Source organism: Calypte anna, chromosome 14 (genome assembly GCF_003957555.1).
Source record: "Calypte anna isolate BGI_N300 chromosome 14, bCalAnn1_v1.p, whole genome shotgun sequence".
NCBI lineage: Eukaryota > Metazoa > Chordata > Aves > Apodiformes > Trochilidae > Calypte > Calypte anna.
Window position 1 is genome coordinate 4092522 of NC_044260.1, and position 17873 is coordinate 4110394.

At 40.0% G+C, this 17873-nt stretch overlaps 1 protein-coding gene across 1 annotated transcript in view; it reads right to left on the bottom strand.

Annotated features, from left to right (window-relative positions):
* Positions 1-17873, bottom strand: part of SDK1 (sidekick cell adhesion molecule 1) — a 383067-nt gene that overhangs the window by 73476 nt on the left and 291718 nt on the right. Inside the window, exons 24-29 of the mRNA XM_030459721.1 lie at positions 13162-13271; positions 10678-10828; positions 8567-8804; positions 2579-2694; positions 2112-2301; positions 262-360 (exon numbers count right to left, since the gene is read on the bottom strand). Of these exons, the coding sequence (XP_030315581.1) occupies positions 262-360; positions 2112-2301; positions 2579-2694; positions 8567-8804; positions 10678-10828; positions 13162-13271 (904 nt within the window). The remainder of the gene's footprint in view (positions 1-261; positions 361-2111; positions 2302-2578; positions 2695-8566; positions 8805-10677; positions 10829-13161; positions 13272-17873) is intronic.

Below are 17873 nucleotides of genomic sequence, written 5' to 3' on the forward strand. Positions count from 1 at the left end.
AGGGATGACAACTCAAACACAGAGCAGTGAATGCTGTGTCATTCTGGCTCAGAAAAACACACATCATGGAGCTGGGCAGAATATTCCTCCTCACCACAAGGTCCCTCAGCTGACACTGACATATTTTCTTTACTTTAGCCATGGGTTTGCTTCTGTGTGGTTTCTAATCAGACACACAAGGGGAAGGAAAAGCCACAAGCTGGAGCTTGGGCTGGTCTCCCACCCTCTCTTCCCAGCCCAGGGTTTGCTGCTCCCTCTTACCCAGAATGATTCCATTGGGCTCCTCCGGAGGCTGCCAAACAATCCGTACAGATGTCAGTCTCACCTCGGGGAACACCAGCCTCACGGGGGGCCCAGGGGCTGCCAGATAACCAGAGATGATGTTAGTAAGCACTGCACAGCAGAGGAATTACAAGTTCTTTGCTCACCTTACACAAAAGGCAGCTCAAAGCTGTATCTCACCAATAATAAATAGCTGGTTAGGAGAGACTAAGCATATGCATAATAAAAATGTTTTCTGAAGAACCCTATCCATGGGGCGAGGATGCTCTGACCTCTGTGGAGTCCCCTCAGCAGGCAGCGGGGAGCCCTGGCAGCAGCCCCAGCCCCGCAAAGCAATCCTACAAAGCAATTCACTGCCCTGCCTTCCCAGAGAGTTATGTGTCAGCTTAATCAGCTTCAGACCTGTTGGAAGTGAATAATCTCTCCTCCCTGTGTCACTAGCACTGGCTTTGAACTGCCTTCTGATTTTGCATATGCATTTTAAATGCTTTGGGCTGAGCAGGAGAACCTGGGGCAGGTGAGGTGCACATTAATACAGACAGCTGGTGGCTGCACTGACCATCCCAAGTTCACAAGGTGAGGAGATGCTAATTCGTACATTAACATCCACAAAATTTCCCCTTCAGCACAAATTCCACCTACATTACCCCTGATGATACTTTTAATTAAGTTGAGCCCAGAGGAGACACACCATATTTCTGTCAGGGACACAGACATGGAAGAACAATTTGTATCATTTGCCAACACCCACTTAAGAAGGGAACTGCTATAATAGGGTTATCTAAAACAAACAGTTTTAAATATTTCTCATTATAGTCCAATATGTACATTTCAGTGAGTGCTTTTTCTCTCCATGGAGAGTTCTGCTAATAGTAATTTCTCCTTGTTTCCTTTCAAAGAAAAGCCACACAAGCAGAGTGCAGGGGAAAAGGCTTAAAAAATGTCAGGGAGCTGCTGTCCCCCTCCCTGTCTCTGTCCCTCTGTGCTTTTACTCCTTCCCTGCACTCCATGGCAAATGAATTGTTAAGCCAGCAGTCTGAATGTGTTTTCAACCAAATTACCTTAATGAAGTTGCTTGTATAAACCAATGCTTCTTCTGTTACTGTTGAAAACATATTGATGAAAAAAGACTCTTTTTGGAGGAAGGAGTTATAAACAGAAACCTCTCACATTGGTATGAACCTTCAGTTACCACTGAAAAGGTAATGGAACTGAAAGCAACATTAACATCTGCAAAGCCAAAAATGTTGAACTAAATTTTTGTAAAACTCCATCAGCTTGGGAGTCCCTGAGCTCAGAGGCACTTGTAAAAGGAAGCTGGTATGCTCAAATTTCAGAACAAAATCTTATTCTTTTTGGTAAAAACCTGAGAAGAGATAACTGATGCTGCAAATTCCATATCTCTCCTTCTGTCCAATCAGACTCAGATTTATTTATTGCTTTCAATTGCAGTACTCTACATTTTTTTTTCTTTGTTAGAGCATGATTAAACTTCAATAGGAATTTATAATTGTACTCTAAAAATTGTCCTCAATAGAAACCATCTACATCAAGCTTTGGCATATAATTTTATGGTTTTTTCCTCTTCATTGGTTGCAGGGAAAGCAAAAATGAGGGACTCTGGTTTTCTGTGTTTTTACTAAATCCTCAGCCTTGGATCAATGGAACAATGCCAGGTTATACCAGGGAGGGACCAAGTCCTATGGGTTCAAAACCAGAAAAAAAATCCAAATAGTTCAAACTGTCATCTACATTTGCACCACTACAAGAAAGCAGTGTTAGAAGACTGGCTCAAATAAGATACTTATTTTGGAAAGCTGTAAACTTACCATCATCCTTGGTTCTTTCTGTGACTGCAGGAGAGCTGGGGACTCCATCTCCAATACGAGTGAAGGCCAATACCTGGATCTCATAGAGCACAAATTTCCTCAAGCTGGACAGCAGGAAAGACTGAGTGTGGTTCCCTCGGACTGTTTGGCTCTTGGGTTCAGAGTCAAAATCTTTTGCTTTGAAAAGTATCTACAGAATAAATGTAAAAGAGATACAGAGAGAAACATCAGCACTGAAAAGAAGGCTTCGCGTTTGATTCCTCCATTTCACAAAACATAAAAGGATTATATAAAAGCAAAAAGATTATATTCAAAAATCACCCCTTTCAGAACCAGCACACTTCTTGTATCTTCTCCAGCTGATTGAGGAGTAATAGAAATACCCAGTAGGTGACTAATAAAAAACAACTGCAAAAATAAATCCAGATAGTGCATTAAAACGTAACCATATAACCCTGGGTGCATACCTTGTAACCCAGGATGAGACCATTCTGCTCGGACTCAGGGACTGCAGTCCATGTCAGAAGGATCTGGGTGGAACTCACAGCTTCAGCAGACACATTCTCAGGAGGAGCAGAGGGAACTGGAGTCACAAGGCATAACCAAAAGCAGAAATAGGTAAGACATAGTAATCTTTTTGCTTCATCTCCCTATATGCTTAGGATTGTTCCAGGATCCCATAGAAGAGTATGAAAATCCAAAAGGACTGGTGTAGGTTCTAGACAATTCCTTCTTCTCTTATATTCATTCCACACCATCCTTCTATTTCAGCCTGCATTGCAATTTTATGCCAGTTCAGCTCAGAAATGGCAAAAAGCTCAACATTTGATACTACTCTGTGTCTACAGACAGAAAATACAGACAGAAATGAATAAATTTCAAGTTCTACATATTTACAGTAATTAGAATCAAGTTTAAATTGCTGGACTTCTGCAGAAGTCTATCTCCTAGTATTTCTTTCCCATACATTTTATTTCCCTATGCCAAAAAGCTGGAAATCTTTATGAATGGGAGTTTATCTTCTGGTACAGTCTGTTCTAACAAGGACTTTCACGCCACCCTGGCTTCCTATATTATCTGAGAGGAAATTATAGCATCTTGTCTGTTGGTAGCAATAATTTCAACCACTGGATTGCACTCCCAGTTCAGTAAGAAGTTCTTTAACCTCTGAGCCTTTTGATTATGTGATAGTGCTCAACATTTGCAATCCATCAATTATGGACGGATACATTAATGCAAGGTGTATTTTCAGGGACTGATACGGTGTAAATGAAAGATATGCCTATCTCATTTATGGTGCAAAATTGGCTTTTAGGAAACTAGAAACATCATTAGAAGTGATGACACAGGAACACTGTAATTTTTTCTGACTCGAGAGAAGAGAAAACTTGCATTTTCTCATGCCATTAAAACTGTGACCACTCCAGAACAAGCACACAACTGCAACCTTTTGTAGGCAGGCTCAGTAGCATGCCATGGTAGGCAGGCAGAATTCAAGGCTATTTTTAAGAGTTCACATTTTATGCTGCCCTTTTGCATTTTCTTTTTTTTTTTCTTCCCTGTGGCATTTCCAACATCTGAAGGGTACAATCTTTTCTAAAGCATGTTACACCTGTCAGACCTCAAGAGAACATTTCACCAAGTTATGTAACACGAGTCCTTATGGACACTAAGGCTTGATTAAGTCCCGAATATATCACAAAAAGGAGCAAAAATGCTGGCCAAAAGTAACACTTTCCTGGCTGTCCAAATGAAAGAACAGATCTGCTGTTTTGAAGGAGCACCCGCAGCTCCTAGCAACATGAAGGGCATAATGAATATGACATCAGAATTAATATAAATTGAGAAAAAAAAAAAAAGCACCACCCCCTACCTTTGTGCACTCAAGGCTAACCGCAGAGATAGCAATTTCTGAAACAATTTCCCCATAACCAATTATTTGGGACATGAGGAACAGAGCCCCATCACAGACACTGCAGCAGACTAAAATCCAATTTTTTTCCCCCTGACACTGAAATACTTTTTTTTTTTTTTTTTTTTATTTAAAAACTTCTAGATTTATCCCCCACAAGGATATAATTATGTTAAAAGAAAATAGATTGCCAGGAGCCATGAATGTCTTTGGATAGCTGCCATAACTTTATCTGTAGATCTTCACAAAGACCTACTCCCACATGAATCACTTCTGGAGAGAGAAAGGGTGGAGGTGGGTCACAGGAAATGAGAATGCGTAGAGGAAAGAAGCCCTTTCCAACCACATTTATTTTTATTTTATCTAGTTTGAAGCCTTTCAAAGAGAGAAAGAGAAAAAAAAATATCTTTATTTTACAAATATTTCTTTTCCTCTTTGATCAGCAGCCACGAGATATCCTGAAGCCACAAAAGGGGAGGCTGTGCCCGAGCTGGCCCTGCGTGCAGGCTGGCTTTGAGGTGTGTGCAGGATCACACTGCTGGCAGGAGGACTCAAAAGCTCACAAAGGAGAGAATGATTTATCTGAAGATTTATTAGCCCAGACTCCTCTTAATTCCCAGTGACAGCCGGAGCAGCTAAATGTCCCTCTTACTGGAAAGGAATTTAAGCCCAAAGCCTAAATAGGAAAAATACTTGTGCTGATTGAGGACACTTTAATTCTCCACTTCTCTTATTAGTGTTGAGAATTTTATTCTAATATGGGTGTATGAATTCAGGACCTGCAAGTGGTATTATGGATCTTACTGCTGCTGGTCTTTCATCAAGTAGCAGACTTTGATCAGCCCTTTCAGAATGAATTGACACATAATCTTCATTTCTGTGACTCCTCTCCCCTCTCAGGATATCACATCTCAAAGAAATTACAGTTTTCTAAGACTAATTAGTGGCTTGAATGAGACATATAGATACCTGGTTCCTCTGCAGGCTCCCTTCTCTAATGCTGGTGTCCTTAACCACTTGCACTGAAGACTTTGTTATCAACTCCAAAGCCAAGTTTCTAATTAGTAACCCACAAGAGCAGTACAGAAGCCAAGCAACAGAGTCCAGAAAAATCTCAGAGCTTTAACGAAATAAACTGGAAATACTGAAACTAAATGTTGAGCTAATCCTGCAAAGCACCAGCTGCATGGTCTGCTTTGGAAGATCAAACATAGCAAATTATAGAGTTACTGGCACTTTGCACTGGAACTTCAATAAGAACTCAAGATTTTAAGGTTATCTGTATTGGTGTCTGAGCTTGCAAATCCTCTTTCTACATCTGCCATAGCCATGTTTGATATCTACCAAATGATGCTGTTTTATATCTCTAACTGAGGCAAAGGCAGCTTTTAATAAGCTAGCTTGTATTCTGGCTTTCTAAGAAATCTAGATAGTGGGATGCAGTGGTTCTCACCATTTTCACACCTCATTTTAGCTGAACACCCACCACGTTTTTTTGAGAGTAAAAATTAAACTGGCACACTTTACATCTGATGTCAATTAAGAAGTGCAAATTAGAGCTCAGTTCGTGGCAAAAGTAGCATAGCTGCAGTACACAACCAGTTTGCCTATAAAATTAGATACCACAGGCCAAATTCTCAGCTTGTAGAAGCTGACAAGTCCCAGCAGTGACACTGGACCACATTGGAATTATCAAGTGATGCTTTATCACTGCAGTGACTGCTCGGTGAAGGTCAGCCTCTGGTACATCAAGAGATTGATCCCAGCCATAGGTATGTAAACATGCTGCTCTAGCAGCTGGTTTTGTACAGCAAGTGTACACGTTCATGTACCTGAATATTAAGAGCCAAAAAAATATTAAGGCACTGGGTTAGATATATTTGAGATGAATTGTTGGCATCAAAAAGGAAGCTGCCTTGTCAAGGTTTTTCAAACACATGAGAGGTGTTTGCATTTTCTTGCTTCATCTATATTGTACATACTATAAATGCCAATTTATTGAGTGAAAACTGAGCTTGTTAATCTGTGGTTATTTCACACTGTAAAATTTAATGAGTTATTTCATTTCTAACATTATAAGCCCATTTTGGATTGATAAAACCTGTCCTGTTTAAAAATCCTAATTCATCCTCCTTCATCTTCAGCTCCTTGCAACCCTATCCCTGATTTTCATCTTACAGTTTTTAAACTATTTTTCAAGCCTGGGTTACCAAAACCTGCAGCATTATTTATTTTCTTGTAGCTTCTTTGGCTTGAGGATGTTTTATATTCAAGAAACCAGGGACTACTCGTAACATCATCCATTCCTGTCAGGCTGTGTGCTCAGCTACCAGTGATAGGACTGCACATCCCAGAATAAACAGAAATCCTAAAGTACAGCCTTATTTTCAATCAAGATCTTGGACTCCAGTGGCCACACTCCCATTAGATACCACGAGCTGATTTGATGCCCAGGTTCTAACTTCTTAAGCTCCTTGGAGGGTATAAAACCCAGAATGGTGAATTCTGCTGATGAACCACGATGTAACTCTGGCCAGGGTTGGGATGGGAGGGATGTTTGCAATCTACAGCACAGGCAAAACCAACTTCCCTAAGACTCTGTGTCTACAAAATGGAAAAAGAAATATTCTGGACATGTCCTTTGAAAGTGCTTTGAAAACATAAGCAATAAACATAATTTTTCTTATAGTTTCAAAGAGAGAATCAAAAATGCTTTCACCTTCCTCTCTAGTTTTAAATATCTTTTATTTGCATTCTAAGCTCATTAAACTGTGCATAGAGGTTAACTGCAGATTCCCTGAAGTTCTCTTATGGAGCTTGCTGCCATGCCACAGCTTCTTGTATATTCCAAATATAAGAAGATACAGCCAAAAGTATGAGCCCTGACTTGCTCTATTCAAGAAATCAGATGTTAGTATCAAAGAAAACACATGAAAAAACCCAAATGAGTCCTTATGGCCTAGATCACAGCTTTGTGTTATTTTGATCCAGGTTTCTGTGTGCCTCCTACAATCAGTTTCAAGTCAACCTTCTTTTAATACTGCAAAAGAAAATGCCAAATATCCACATAACCTCTGATCTTTAGATGCTGAGCAAGAGCACTGTAATCCTCAGGTTTTATGAACTCACTTAATCTGAGTATTTACTAAATTTCAAAAGAAATGTTTGAAGAACAGCAGAAAGGAGAATGTGGAGAATGCAGGATCTTTTTATTGTGACACAGAACATTTGAGAGCGATTTTGTTTAGGTCATGCTATCTCTAATGCCAACACAAGCAAGTCTCGTTTAAAATACCTCTGGAGACAGCTTTCCAATTACTGCTTCCCAAAGTGCAACACTTTAATGGAGGAGAATGACCCTGTTTAGCCTTTTCCTGGGTTAATTCAAAGGATGGTTTCAAAGGATGGAATCTGCAGACCAAGCCCTGCCCCATACCAGCACATCCACCCTTCCCACCCAATAACTCTGCATCGTACAGAGTGCACAGACACCCATACCTTTGCCTGGAAGGGTAGGGTATGCCTAGGATTAAATTCCCAAACATTTTTAGAGAACAAGAATAGGAAAAACTAAAAAAGGAAAAACATGAGCCTTGAAGCTTGCAAAAATGCAGGTCACAAAGAGTTTTATTTCTAAACTTCTAAACCATAAATGTCATCCATTTTGTTATCTACTTGCAATATAAATTTTTTACATACCAGGTGCATTTAGAGCAGGTTTGGAAATAGGTTTTGTGGAAGCTGGAGAGCAGCTTTTCAAAGTCTGTCTTTACTGTTGCAGCTAAGCTAGCAATAATTTACTGTTTCCTGAGACTGAGAGTTTGCTTCTGATATTTGAAGTCCCTAAGCTAGTTTGGACAATTCAGCCAGAAAATACAGTGCCATGCTGCAGGTCTATGTGAAGGTTATATCTATATGCAGGTTATGTCTATATAGCCTTGTACACACAATTTTAGAAGGCAGTTTTGAAAACGTGCCATCAAAAGCTGAGAGAATCACTATTTCTACATGGGTAATCAGCTCTCTAAAATATCTTGTGCCATTTTAGAAGTATTTGGAGCTATAAATAACATTTCAGATAACTATGACTGTGAGAAAAGTCTGCCCCAGCCTAGAAGAAGAGAGGGAAAGGAGGGAGAATGAGGGGCAATGGGGCACAGGGAGAAGGCGCATGAGAGACGTGCTCAGCCAGAAAAGGCTGTATGAAAGTTTCTTATACTTTCTGTGCTGTTGCCAAACAGGAAATGAGAGGTGGCTTTGTTGGCTTTCAGTAAATAACCTGCAGGTTTATGCATGAAAGAAGAGTAGGCATAAAATAAATAAATATCTCCCTCAAACATCTGGATATGTTTTTGCCTGCAGTGCATCTAGAGGTTGTGGGTTTTCTCTCCTTCCTTTCTTTTTTTTTTTTTTTTTTTTTTTTTAGAATTAATGGATCAACAGGTCAACAGGCAAAAGAAAAAAAAAAAAGCTGAACAAAAGGGCAGAAAATACTGGAGTTCTTGTATGTGTCTTTCACAGCAGACACGTTGCCTTGACTCACCGGACTCCCTCGTCCGACCTCTCACTACTTCACTCCACGGTCCTGCCCCGATGGCATTGAAAGCCTGGATCTGCAGATCATATTCTGTCCACTCTTCCAGCTCTTCAATCGTGTATTCTCTTTCCAACCGATCATTAATAACCTTTGTCAGGGTGGGAGATTGCAGATCCACACGCCAGAACTTGATCCTGTACCCCACCGACTCCGGGTTGCCGTTGTACTGCGTGTCGGGGAGGGGCTGGCAAATGACACCAAGAGAAGCACAGTATTCCTTTAGAGAACACATTTCCAGGGTTTTCCAGACTGCCTGGACTCATAAAAAGCCATAAGAAGTTAAAACAAGGTCAAGAGGCTGATTTTCTGTTTTATTTTTTGTGATCTTTACGTTTTTGTGTTGCTCTTTTCAGTTTTACCTTAATTTTTTGAACCACACAGATCTGCTCACAGAACTGTGCCACTGGCTGTGGGTGTATCAACAGAGATGATATGAATACAATATATTTCAGAGCTTTGTGATTAATTATGGAAATGAATGATAAATTGCTGAAGCATGTGACAAATTCATTTATCATACATTTTTCACTTTTTTTACTGACTCTCTGCCTACTCATTTATCAGCAGAGATTTATTCTAGTATTCTAACTCCCCAAGCAATTTCAGAGATTAAAATGTGAAATAATTAGCCTACTTCATATGAAGTTTAGAGTTTTTCCCTGTTAAACTAACTACATGACACCACGGATGGCTGAGATTCAGTTTTGAATCTCTGGGAAAATGTGATACACATTAACATTTCACAGCTTAGAAGACTGCATCCTGCAGGCAAGTGGGGGGCTAGAAATGTGACCCTTATTCTGTTGGAAGGAAGAAGTTCCCAACTCCCAGGGGGACACAGATTCACCTGCAGGTCTCGAAAAAAAGAGATTAAACACTTTCAAATACTGACATTATTAAGGACAAAAAAGGGAGGTGAGGTCATTTTTAGCTGTGGCTGCTGTTCCTCCTGAACCCTGCACAGTATGACTCATGAAAATCAGCCTTCCCAGTAGCACAGCAAGGAAAGACAAGCTTAAAAATGTTTTAAAGTCTCTTAAAACAACCTTGAGTTAATGTTGGTGAAAGGTATTTAGGTCTGGTTATTGTACCAAAGGTTTAACAGCAGTGCCACGTTATTGACATGGTAAAGTCACCAGTGAGTTATGTCCTGTCAAATGAACTGCAATGGATTTTCTGTGGATACTGAGGTGACACCTTTGAGTTTCACATTTTGGTCTTTTAAGGTTCCGAATTAAGTGCAGTTTTCCACTGAGAAAGTGGAATTATTCCTTTCTAATGGGAGAAAAACCCACTCATTTCTAGCCTGATTTTGACTTCCAGCCATAATGAGTTTATGCATGGAAAAGCTAACATTTGGGCACAAGGAAACCTGTGCTTCATCAACTTCACACCACAGTAACCCCAGTGGAAAATTCTGCCTAATAGGGGAGAAGAAAAACCATTCTGGAGCAGGTTAATTGCCAAGTAAATCCTAACGTGGTGGCTCTATGGGTAACTGAGGCAATCAAAGGGGCACAACAACGCCATCAATCACTGCATTTTTGCAATTAATCATTTCTTACTATGTTTTACTACCTAACTCCACACCCTTTCACATAAATATAATCTTCCTGCAGGGCTGTAATGGGCAAACTTTGAGCCACAGCTGCTCAGTGTCTGCAGGACAATTGCCAAGGGCTGGTGTGCCCCTTGCTGGGGGCTCTTTGCTGCAAAGCAACCGATTGAGCCTTAGGAAATGGCAAATTGGCTCAAATATTATATTCCTGATCCACATGTTGACCCAGACTGTGGAACTAGAGAGTGTCAAAAGCCCAGGTTTTACACCCAGGCATATATTCCCCTGATGAAGTGGCAGAAGCAGTGGCAGTAGGCAATTTAAGTGATTAATAAGGCACTTAAGGTAAGTCTCAGATTTCCGACTATTCTAAAAAAGGAAATAATTTTGCTGTTACTCCTGCTGAACTCAAGGAAAAGACATTCCTGAGGGCTGCCTGACCCTGGGGGCCAGCAACTGCATCCCAAGTGCTCCCACCCATCCCTCCTTGCTGGCTCACCACCCATCGTAGCCACAGGCTGGTCTCGCTGGCCGTGCGCACGGTGACACTGCCAGGGGCCACGTCTGGAGGGGCTTGAAGTGTTTGGATGACCCTGGAGGGATGGCTGAGGGGGCTGGGACCCACCACGTTCACCTGCCTCATCCGGAACCTGCAGAGGAGGAAAGATGCAGAGCACATTGGAACAGCTCAGAGAATGGTACCTCTCCTTTGCAGGCCAGGAAAAAAAAAAAAAGATGGAGAAATACAAATGAGGTTCCCCTAAAACGTTCCACAGGGGTCGTTGTGTGCAGATCCCCTTTGTATATGCTGCTGAATCCTTGATGGGAACCACTTTTCAGATCCTCTCAGGTATTAAAAAAAAAAATGAAAATGAGATTAGCTTAGGGTCTATTAGAAACTTAGGTATTTGTGTGAGAAATTTATGTTAATTATACCAAGCCTGATGAGCTTATGCTAGAAGTAAGTGATTTTCTCTTGCGATGCTTGTACAATACATTCAGAAAGGTATTAAAATATCAAACTTTGGATATCCTCATTCCCTGTCAATATAAAAAATATACTAGTGATAACATTTCCCCTCAATTACCGGTTGAAAGCAGCTGATTTATCCCTGTGCTGCATTTTCAGCCTTCCTGCACAAGAAAGATTAAGTTATTTAATATGGATATGCGTCTTTAAAAAATACCCTGTCTGCTTGAAACCATCTCTTCTACAATAGAAATCCCTATTGGGTCACAAAAGACTTAGAGAAATCTTTTTTTTTTTTTTCCAGGAAGCACAAAATAATTAAGACGTGCTGCACATTTCAGATGCTCTCACCTGTCACAAGCAATTAGGGGCATCCAGAGCTTGCACATAAATACATGACCTGTTTGTACTAAACATTTAATTTTTGCACCTAATAACTGAGGTTGGGAATAAGGGTGAGCTAGTGAACATAGCAGTGCTTATTTGAAAATGCATTAAGGGAAACATATTAACAAATACTGTCCTTGATTTTGCTCTCAAACACAAGCACAAAATATAGATAAGAAGCTGTCTGCTAGAGATGCAGTCTGATAATTACCTCCCATGATCTATTTCCTCAGTGAGCCAGGACTAAACTGACTAGAGGACCACAAAGCCATTTGGCAACAACTTTCTAGGCTTCAAAAAATATTCTGAAATTACTCTGCACTGAAACAAAGCCAAACAAAAAAGCCTCTTCCTGTCTGTCTACGCAGCAGAAGAAAAGAAACCCAAAACAAAACTAGGCAAAATTCAAGGAGCTGCTTTAGTCTGAAAATTGGGATGAAAAAGATTAGAGAGGAATGGGAAGTGTGAAAGATGCCAGTGCCAACCAGCACAACCACACTGAGGGGGGTGTGCAAGTTTTTCTTCTTTTGCATGAACACTGAACATTGAACTCTGGTACAGCTTGCACTTCACTGTTTACTTTACTTACTTTACTTTGCTATTTCTTTTTCAGCTTGGAGGATCCACCTTGATCCAGAGAACAAAAAATCACCTCATCCTGAAGATAATGTCCCTAAACCTTGGCACATGAAAGCTCTGTTCAAGTTCAAAACTTTTCTAAGAGCTTTAAGTAAAATATTTAGCTCTTGAGGATGAGGTGGAAAACACTTGAGCAAAGACTTCATGAGATTTCTATTATGTTCCAAGGCTTCTGACTACAGGAAGAAAATCACCAAACTAGCACTGAATTATGTGTAAATTACATGAGATTTACTTAGTTATACCTGCTACTAAATTACAACATCATGCAGGGTAACTGAAAAACCCTTCAACCAAAGCAAAACCTACAAGTTTCCAGTTAGCTGATTTAAGGCTTCCTACTGTATCTCCCTTCAACCATCCTTTCTATTTGCAAGCTATTTCATTAAAGTATTTTTCATTAGGATTGAGTGCTTCAAATTCTCAAATCTTGTCTATGATAAAGCAACGCATCACTTGAATTAAATTGATTTAAAAAAAAATCAATCTCATTTGACTGGGGCGTACCCATAATGAAGATTCACTTCAATCAACACTGCATATATCTATTAAACTTAACTTGCTAAATTCTTACAAACAAAGGGTTCATCTAACTGATGTTAACAAATTATGTTAAATCAATAAAACGATGCTTAAACTGATGTAAATATGTAATTACAAGTTTGCATCAGTTAAACTATAATTGATTTGTCACTGACTGATGTTGCACTGGAGCAGCCTTTAGATGAGGGAAGTCACAGGGTATCAGTTACTTGTGAAAGCATTTCACTGTGCAACTGGATTTCCTTTTTAATGTTATCAGCTCTATTGTATGCAGTACACAATTAAAATATCAGACAAGTAATCTGAAGTGTAAACTATGGAAACAGCCAACTGTTTGCCTTTTGTTCAGATTATTAAACACAGTCAGGTGATCAGGAAAGCTCTTCCATTCTGCTATTTTCTCCTTTTTAGTATGCTGCAGCTAAATACCCCTGCTGTTCTTACCTGTAATGAGTGTAAGGAGTAAGGTTTGGTACTTCCAGCATCTGAGCATCAGGTTCATTCTCTACCTCTTGAAGAGTCACCCACTCTTCTTCATCACCCAGGACACCAATCTGCACGTGGGGAAGGTAAGAAAAAAGACAAAGCAGAATATATGTGTATGGGTATATATAAAAAGGATTGTATATATAAAGGATTATATATCTAACCTCTTTTTCAGTGTGTGTCATCACAACAATGGAATGACAAATGCTTTTAAATACGTTTTATCCAATTATTATTAATCTTTATTTGACAAAGCACAAGTCACTTGTAATGAGACAACCCAGGCAAGTTAGCCAAATTCCCTTGTACCTGTTGAAGCTTCCCTGGGATCCTCTGATAAGATCTATTCCAGAAAAACACCATGAGAGCATTAATACCCTGTTCAATCTTGCTGCCACAATACAAAAGCATCAAACAGTAATAGAACAAAATGAATAATAGCCTTGGTAATAACTTGCAGAAACTGATATATAGTGAGTCTCAAAGGGAAAAATGCCACAGAAATGAAGACAGAGAAACGAGAACAAAGTCAATGAACAGAAGTGTTTTAACCTCAGCTGCTGGTCTGCACTTAGGCCAGGCTTTTCCATGTGCAACCTTTGTTTTAATTAATCACAACACGTTGCCCAACACTGTTCCTTAGTGTTAGAAGGGATGAAATGGTGATGAGAACCAAGAGCATTACTTTTCATACAGCTTTCTGGAGATCAAATACAGACAAATCAGGATGGAAGGGAAGTCAGCAATGCACTATAGAAAGACCAGGGTGTGATTTGGGACCCTAAAAGCATCATAAGCCAGCAGGGTTTGTAAGAGCTGTGGTAGGAATGAGGAGAAGGCAGAAGAGAGGTGGTAGATGGCTGGGCTTCACTTTGGAGATTCTCAAGTGCTGGAGAACTGGGGATCTCAGACAAAACTCCCTGATATGATTCCCACACATTTGCTCTGGTGTTTCAGCCCTACCAGAAAGGGCAGCACCCAGTCCCCTCACCCTACCCTGGTACCCACCCTCACAGGCAGAGGGATGTTTGTGGGTACAGAGGCATCTATCCCCTTTAGTGTCTATTTACAGACTTAATACCCATGAAGATGCCTAATCCTTTTATAACCTACTGACACCATCTACTCCCACAGACTGCTGTGGCAACAAACTCCAGAAGCTCACAACCCACTGTGTAAAGAACTATTTCCTTTAATCTTTTTTAAACAGATCCCTTATGAGTTCTGTGTACTGGTTACAGCCATAGACACTGTCAAAACACTTGACAGGCAATGTAGCCCAAAGTATCTAGCATACCCCCAAGTACTTCAAATAGAAAATTAGGTTTCATTCACTTTTTTTTCCCCCCTTCAGGAGAAGCAGCCTGATTTATTTATAGATGTTTTAGTTCTTTGCTCACCCAGGATTTGATGTGCTGCATATTTATGTTTGTGCATGAAGAAATGACACAAGGAAAATTAGGCCAAAGAAATAAGTTCTGCAATGCACTGTGGAAAGAAGCCTCTGTCCTAGCAGATGAGTGCTTTCAGGCAGGAATGTGGCTGCACAAGTCTTGATGGTTATCAAGGACACTGCCTTACACCAAACAACCCATAAAATAGATGTCAGTGAAGATTATGGGCCTTTTAAAATTCCCAGGCCCAACAGAGATCCATAATTTTTTGTAAAGTCCATGGATGCACAAGCTTAAAAGGCCTGCATGGTAAAACAGAACAGCCCTGAACTGAACCCAGAGAACAAAGAGAAGATGAGAATTTTTTTGAAAAATCCTACATGAACAAAGAAAGGTGAAGAGGGTTGATTTCAGTCAAGGAAATAGAGAACAAATCTTAAAAGGGTTTCTAATTTAAGCTGTAGAAATTCTAGAGTAAATGCTTATTTTTGCAAAACTCCTTGTTCCTAACAGCATCACCTCAAAGTGCTGCAGTAATTGTGTAACAAAAATCCACTGTGCTTTAGAGGCTGAAAATAACCTCAAGAGGTGACTTAGTCATCTTTTTGTATTCTGAGACAAACAAGAGCCTTCAAAAATACCTCTTGCAGAGCTAAAAGAACAACCCCCACCAAAGCCCACAGGTTTCAATGGTCTTGCAGCAGCAGGCAGGTCATTAATACACATTAAGGACCACACGGTTTAGAGCCAGAGGTCCACAGGGCTGTGAACAATTGACAAGTGTACTCTCTAGCCTGAGAGTTGTCCAAAACTCCTCACCTGTTTTGCAGCCAGACATTTACCAGCTGGCTGAAAAAGCAATATTAAAGCTGGCAGCAAAAGCTTCCATGTGCCCAGGACTGTGGTAAGCTCCTTGAAAACCCACTTTGGGAAACTAACCCAAAGGGTTTAGTCTTCTACTGAACCCAGCAGTACATTTTGAGAGTGCTCCTTGGATGGGTTTTTCAAAAGTAAAGAGGATTGAAGGGTAAATAGCTGCAGGGTGGCTTGGTGAACAGCCTGGGGTCTTCTTTGTGACCTCTGAGCAGTCCTAGGTCAATGTTACTCAGAGCAGTTTCATTTCTTTAACAGTAATCTCAGAAAGAAGTCTCAGAAGAGAACCTTTGGTGATGGACTTTTAGATTGTTAACCTCTGCAACACCTATAGTAGATTGAGGGAAAATGAAATAATTTTTTTGCTGCAAGACTCTGATGTCAGATCAGAGGAAATGTATCAGTTTCAAGAAGCAGAGTACAAAGGGATTCCCACCAGGCAAGAACAACTCTGGGCAGTGGTAAGGATAAAAGAACCCTTTGAGGGGCAAGACAATCCACTATGAGCTGCTCTGCATAAAAGAAAATTAATTTAGAGGCTTCTTTCTTATAGTTGTTTTTTGAATAAGAGTGCCTGCTAACTTCAGAAAAGGGTAATGTTTGTTGACAGACAGACACATTTTCATGTGTGCATTGTCTGAGGAGGCAGATGAGAAGATCAACTCCTTTAAGAGCTGCACTCTGCATCTTAAAAATTCTCCCTACAATAGGGCCACAATCCCCAGGACTACCACAATAGAAACACCTATGTCCACCAAGACACTTCATATGATTTGTGGTAATGATTCATAATATTCATTCCCATCTCTCAGCTATTCCCAAGGCATTACATTCAATAAAAGGGCATATTCATTTATTATTACAAGAATGAGACAGTATAAAACAATATCAGAAGTGATTTCACAACCTTTGCTTCTCTGTGCAGTAGTTTCTCCATTTTTTAAAGGAAAAAAGTTACCTATTTTATAAAGTGAGATAACATTTTCTGACAGATTAAACTATATAAGCAAAGTTAGAAGAAACAAAAACCAATAAAAAATTACAGTGAAAAAAATCATTTGCCAGGGTATTTTTTATGAGCTACTGAGGCTTCCAAATTTTTGAACAGTTACAAACTGCTAACTGCAGGAAAGGAAAACACAGTATTTCTGTGCATTACAGAGCAACCCTGTGTTCTACTATAGTTCAAGATATGTCAGAGTTTTCATTATAGAGATCCATAACTCACACATTTGAAATCACTTGGGGAGAAATTCAGTTCACAGGCTGTCAGCCTGGGTGCAATTCTTTTTCTTACAAAATCCTTAAATCGATTCAGCCATTTTTGATTTAAAGATTGGCAAAGGCATAAAATTGTCAGAGTTTCAGGCACTGTATTTACCAGCTCCAAAGTAAAAACAACACCAAGAGAATCACTTTGTGCAAGGGCTGAATCCTATCTAGGTCACTGACTTACCCCACAAAAGCAGAGAAATTCATGGTTAAAGTTATAATATCTTTCCCTGAGAAATTCCTGGTTACAGTTACAAAATCTTTCCCAACTCACAGCTTTACAAGTGAATTCAGTGATAATGCTTTAAAGGTTTTCCTGCTTTGAAATTCTGTTCCTGCTCACCATGATATTCATACAAAACAGCTCTAAAACCAGCAGAAAGGCTTTAAGTGAAACCTCTCTTTAGTAGCCCACAGGCTCCATGACTTGCAAAACCTCTTCATAGGTGGCCTCAGCCATTCCACTGGTCTTCTGCTGTCTGCACAATAATGTTCATCACCAGAAATCCACCACAAACTCAGCCCAGCTTTCCTAAACAGCCTCTGGAAACCTTGATGCTGGGGACCAAGCACCTAAGGCACAGTCATAATGAGGTCATTTATGTCTTCCTGACAAAAACCTGGAAAAAAAAAAGGGCTGGAACTGGATTGCTGCACATACAGAGTGTAAACCAAACTGTGTGTGTGAACAGCAGCAGGGACTGGGTGCCATTCTTGGTTCCAAACTGCAAGGAAAACAATGTCTACATTACATACTCTAACCACATCTGAGTGTACAGGATGACTGGAAGAAGTTACTCAATGTCATTGGTACTTTTTTACAGATCTCCTTTTGGCAATCTAGATTCCTTAAGATGGAAAGATGGAAAAGAAACAGCCTAATGATTTTTAAGAGAACTCTTCAGAAGTAGGGAGCGTAACTTCGTAAGAAACACAGAAATGGGATTTTTAATGCTTGATATTTCAGTATCTACTGACATTAAAATCTTCAAGACCTGATTCTCCTCTCATCTTCATTGACATAATTGGGAATTAGTTCCACAGTGGCTCCTGTTAACTTACACCCCAGCATAAAAAGCAGAAGCCAGGCCCAGATTGTACAAAATTTCATGTCAAGTAGAATCCCCAGCT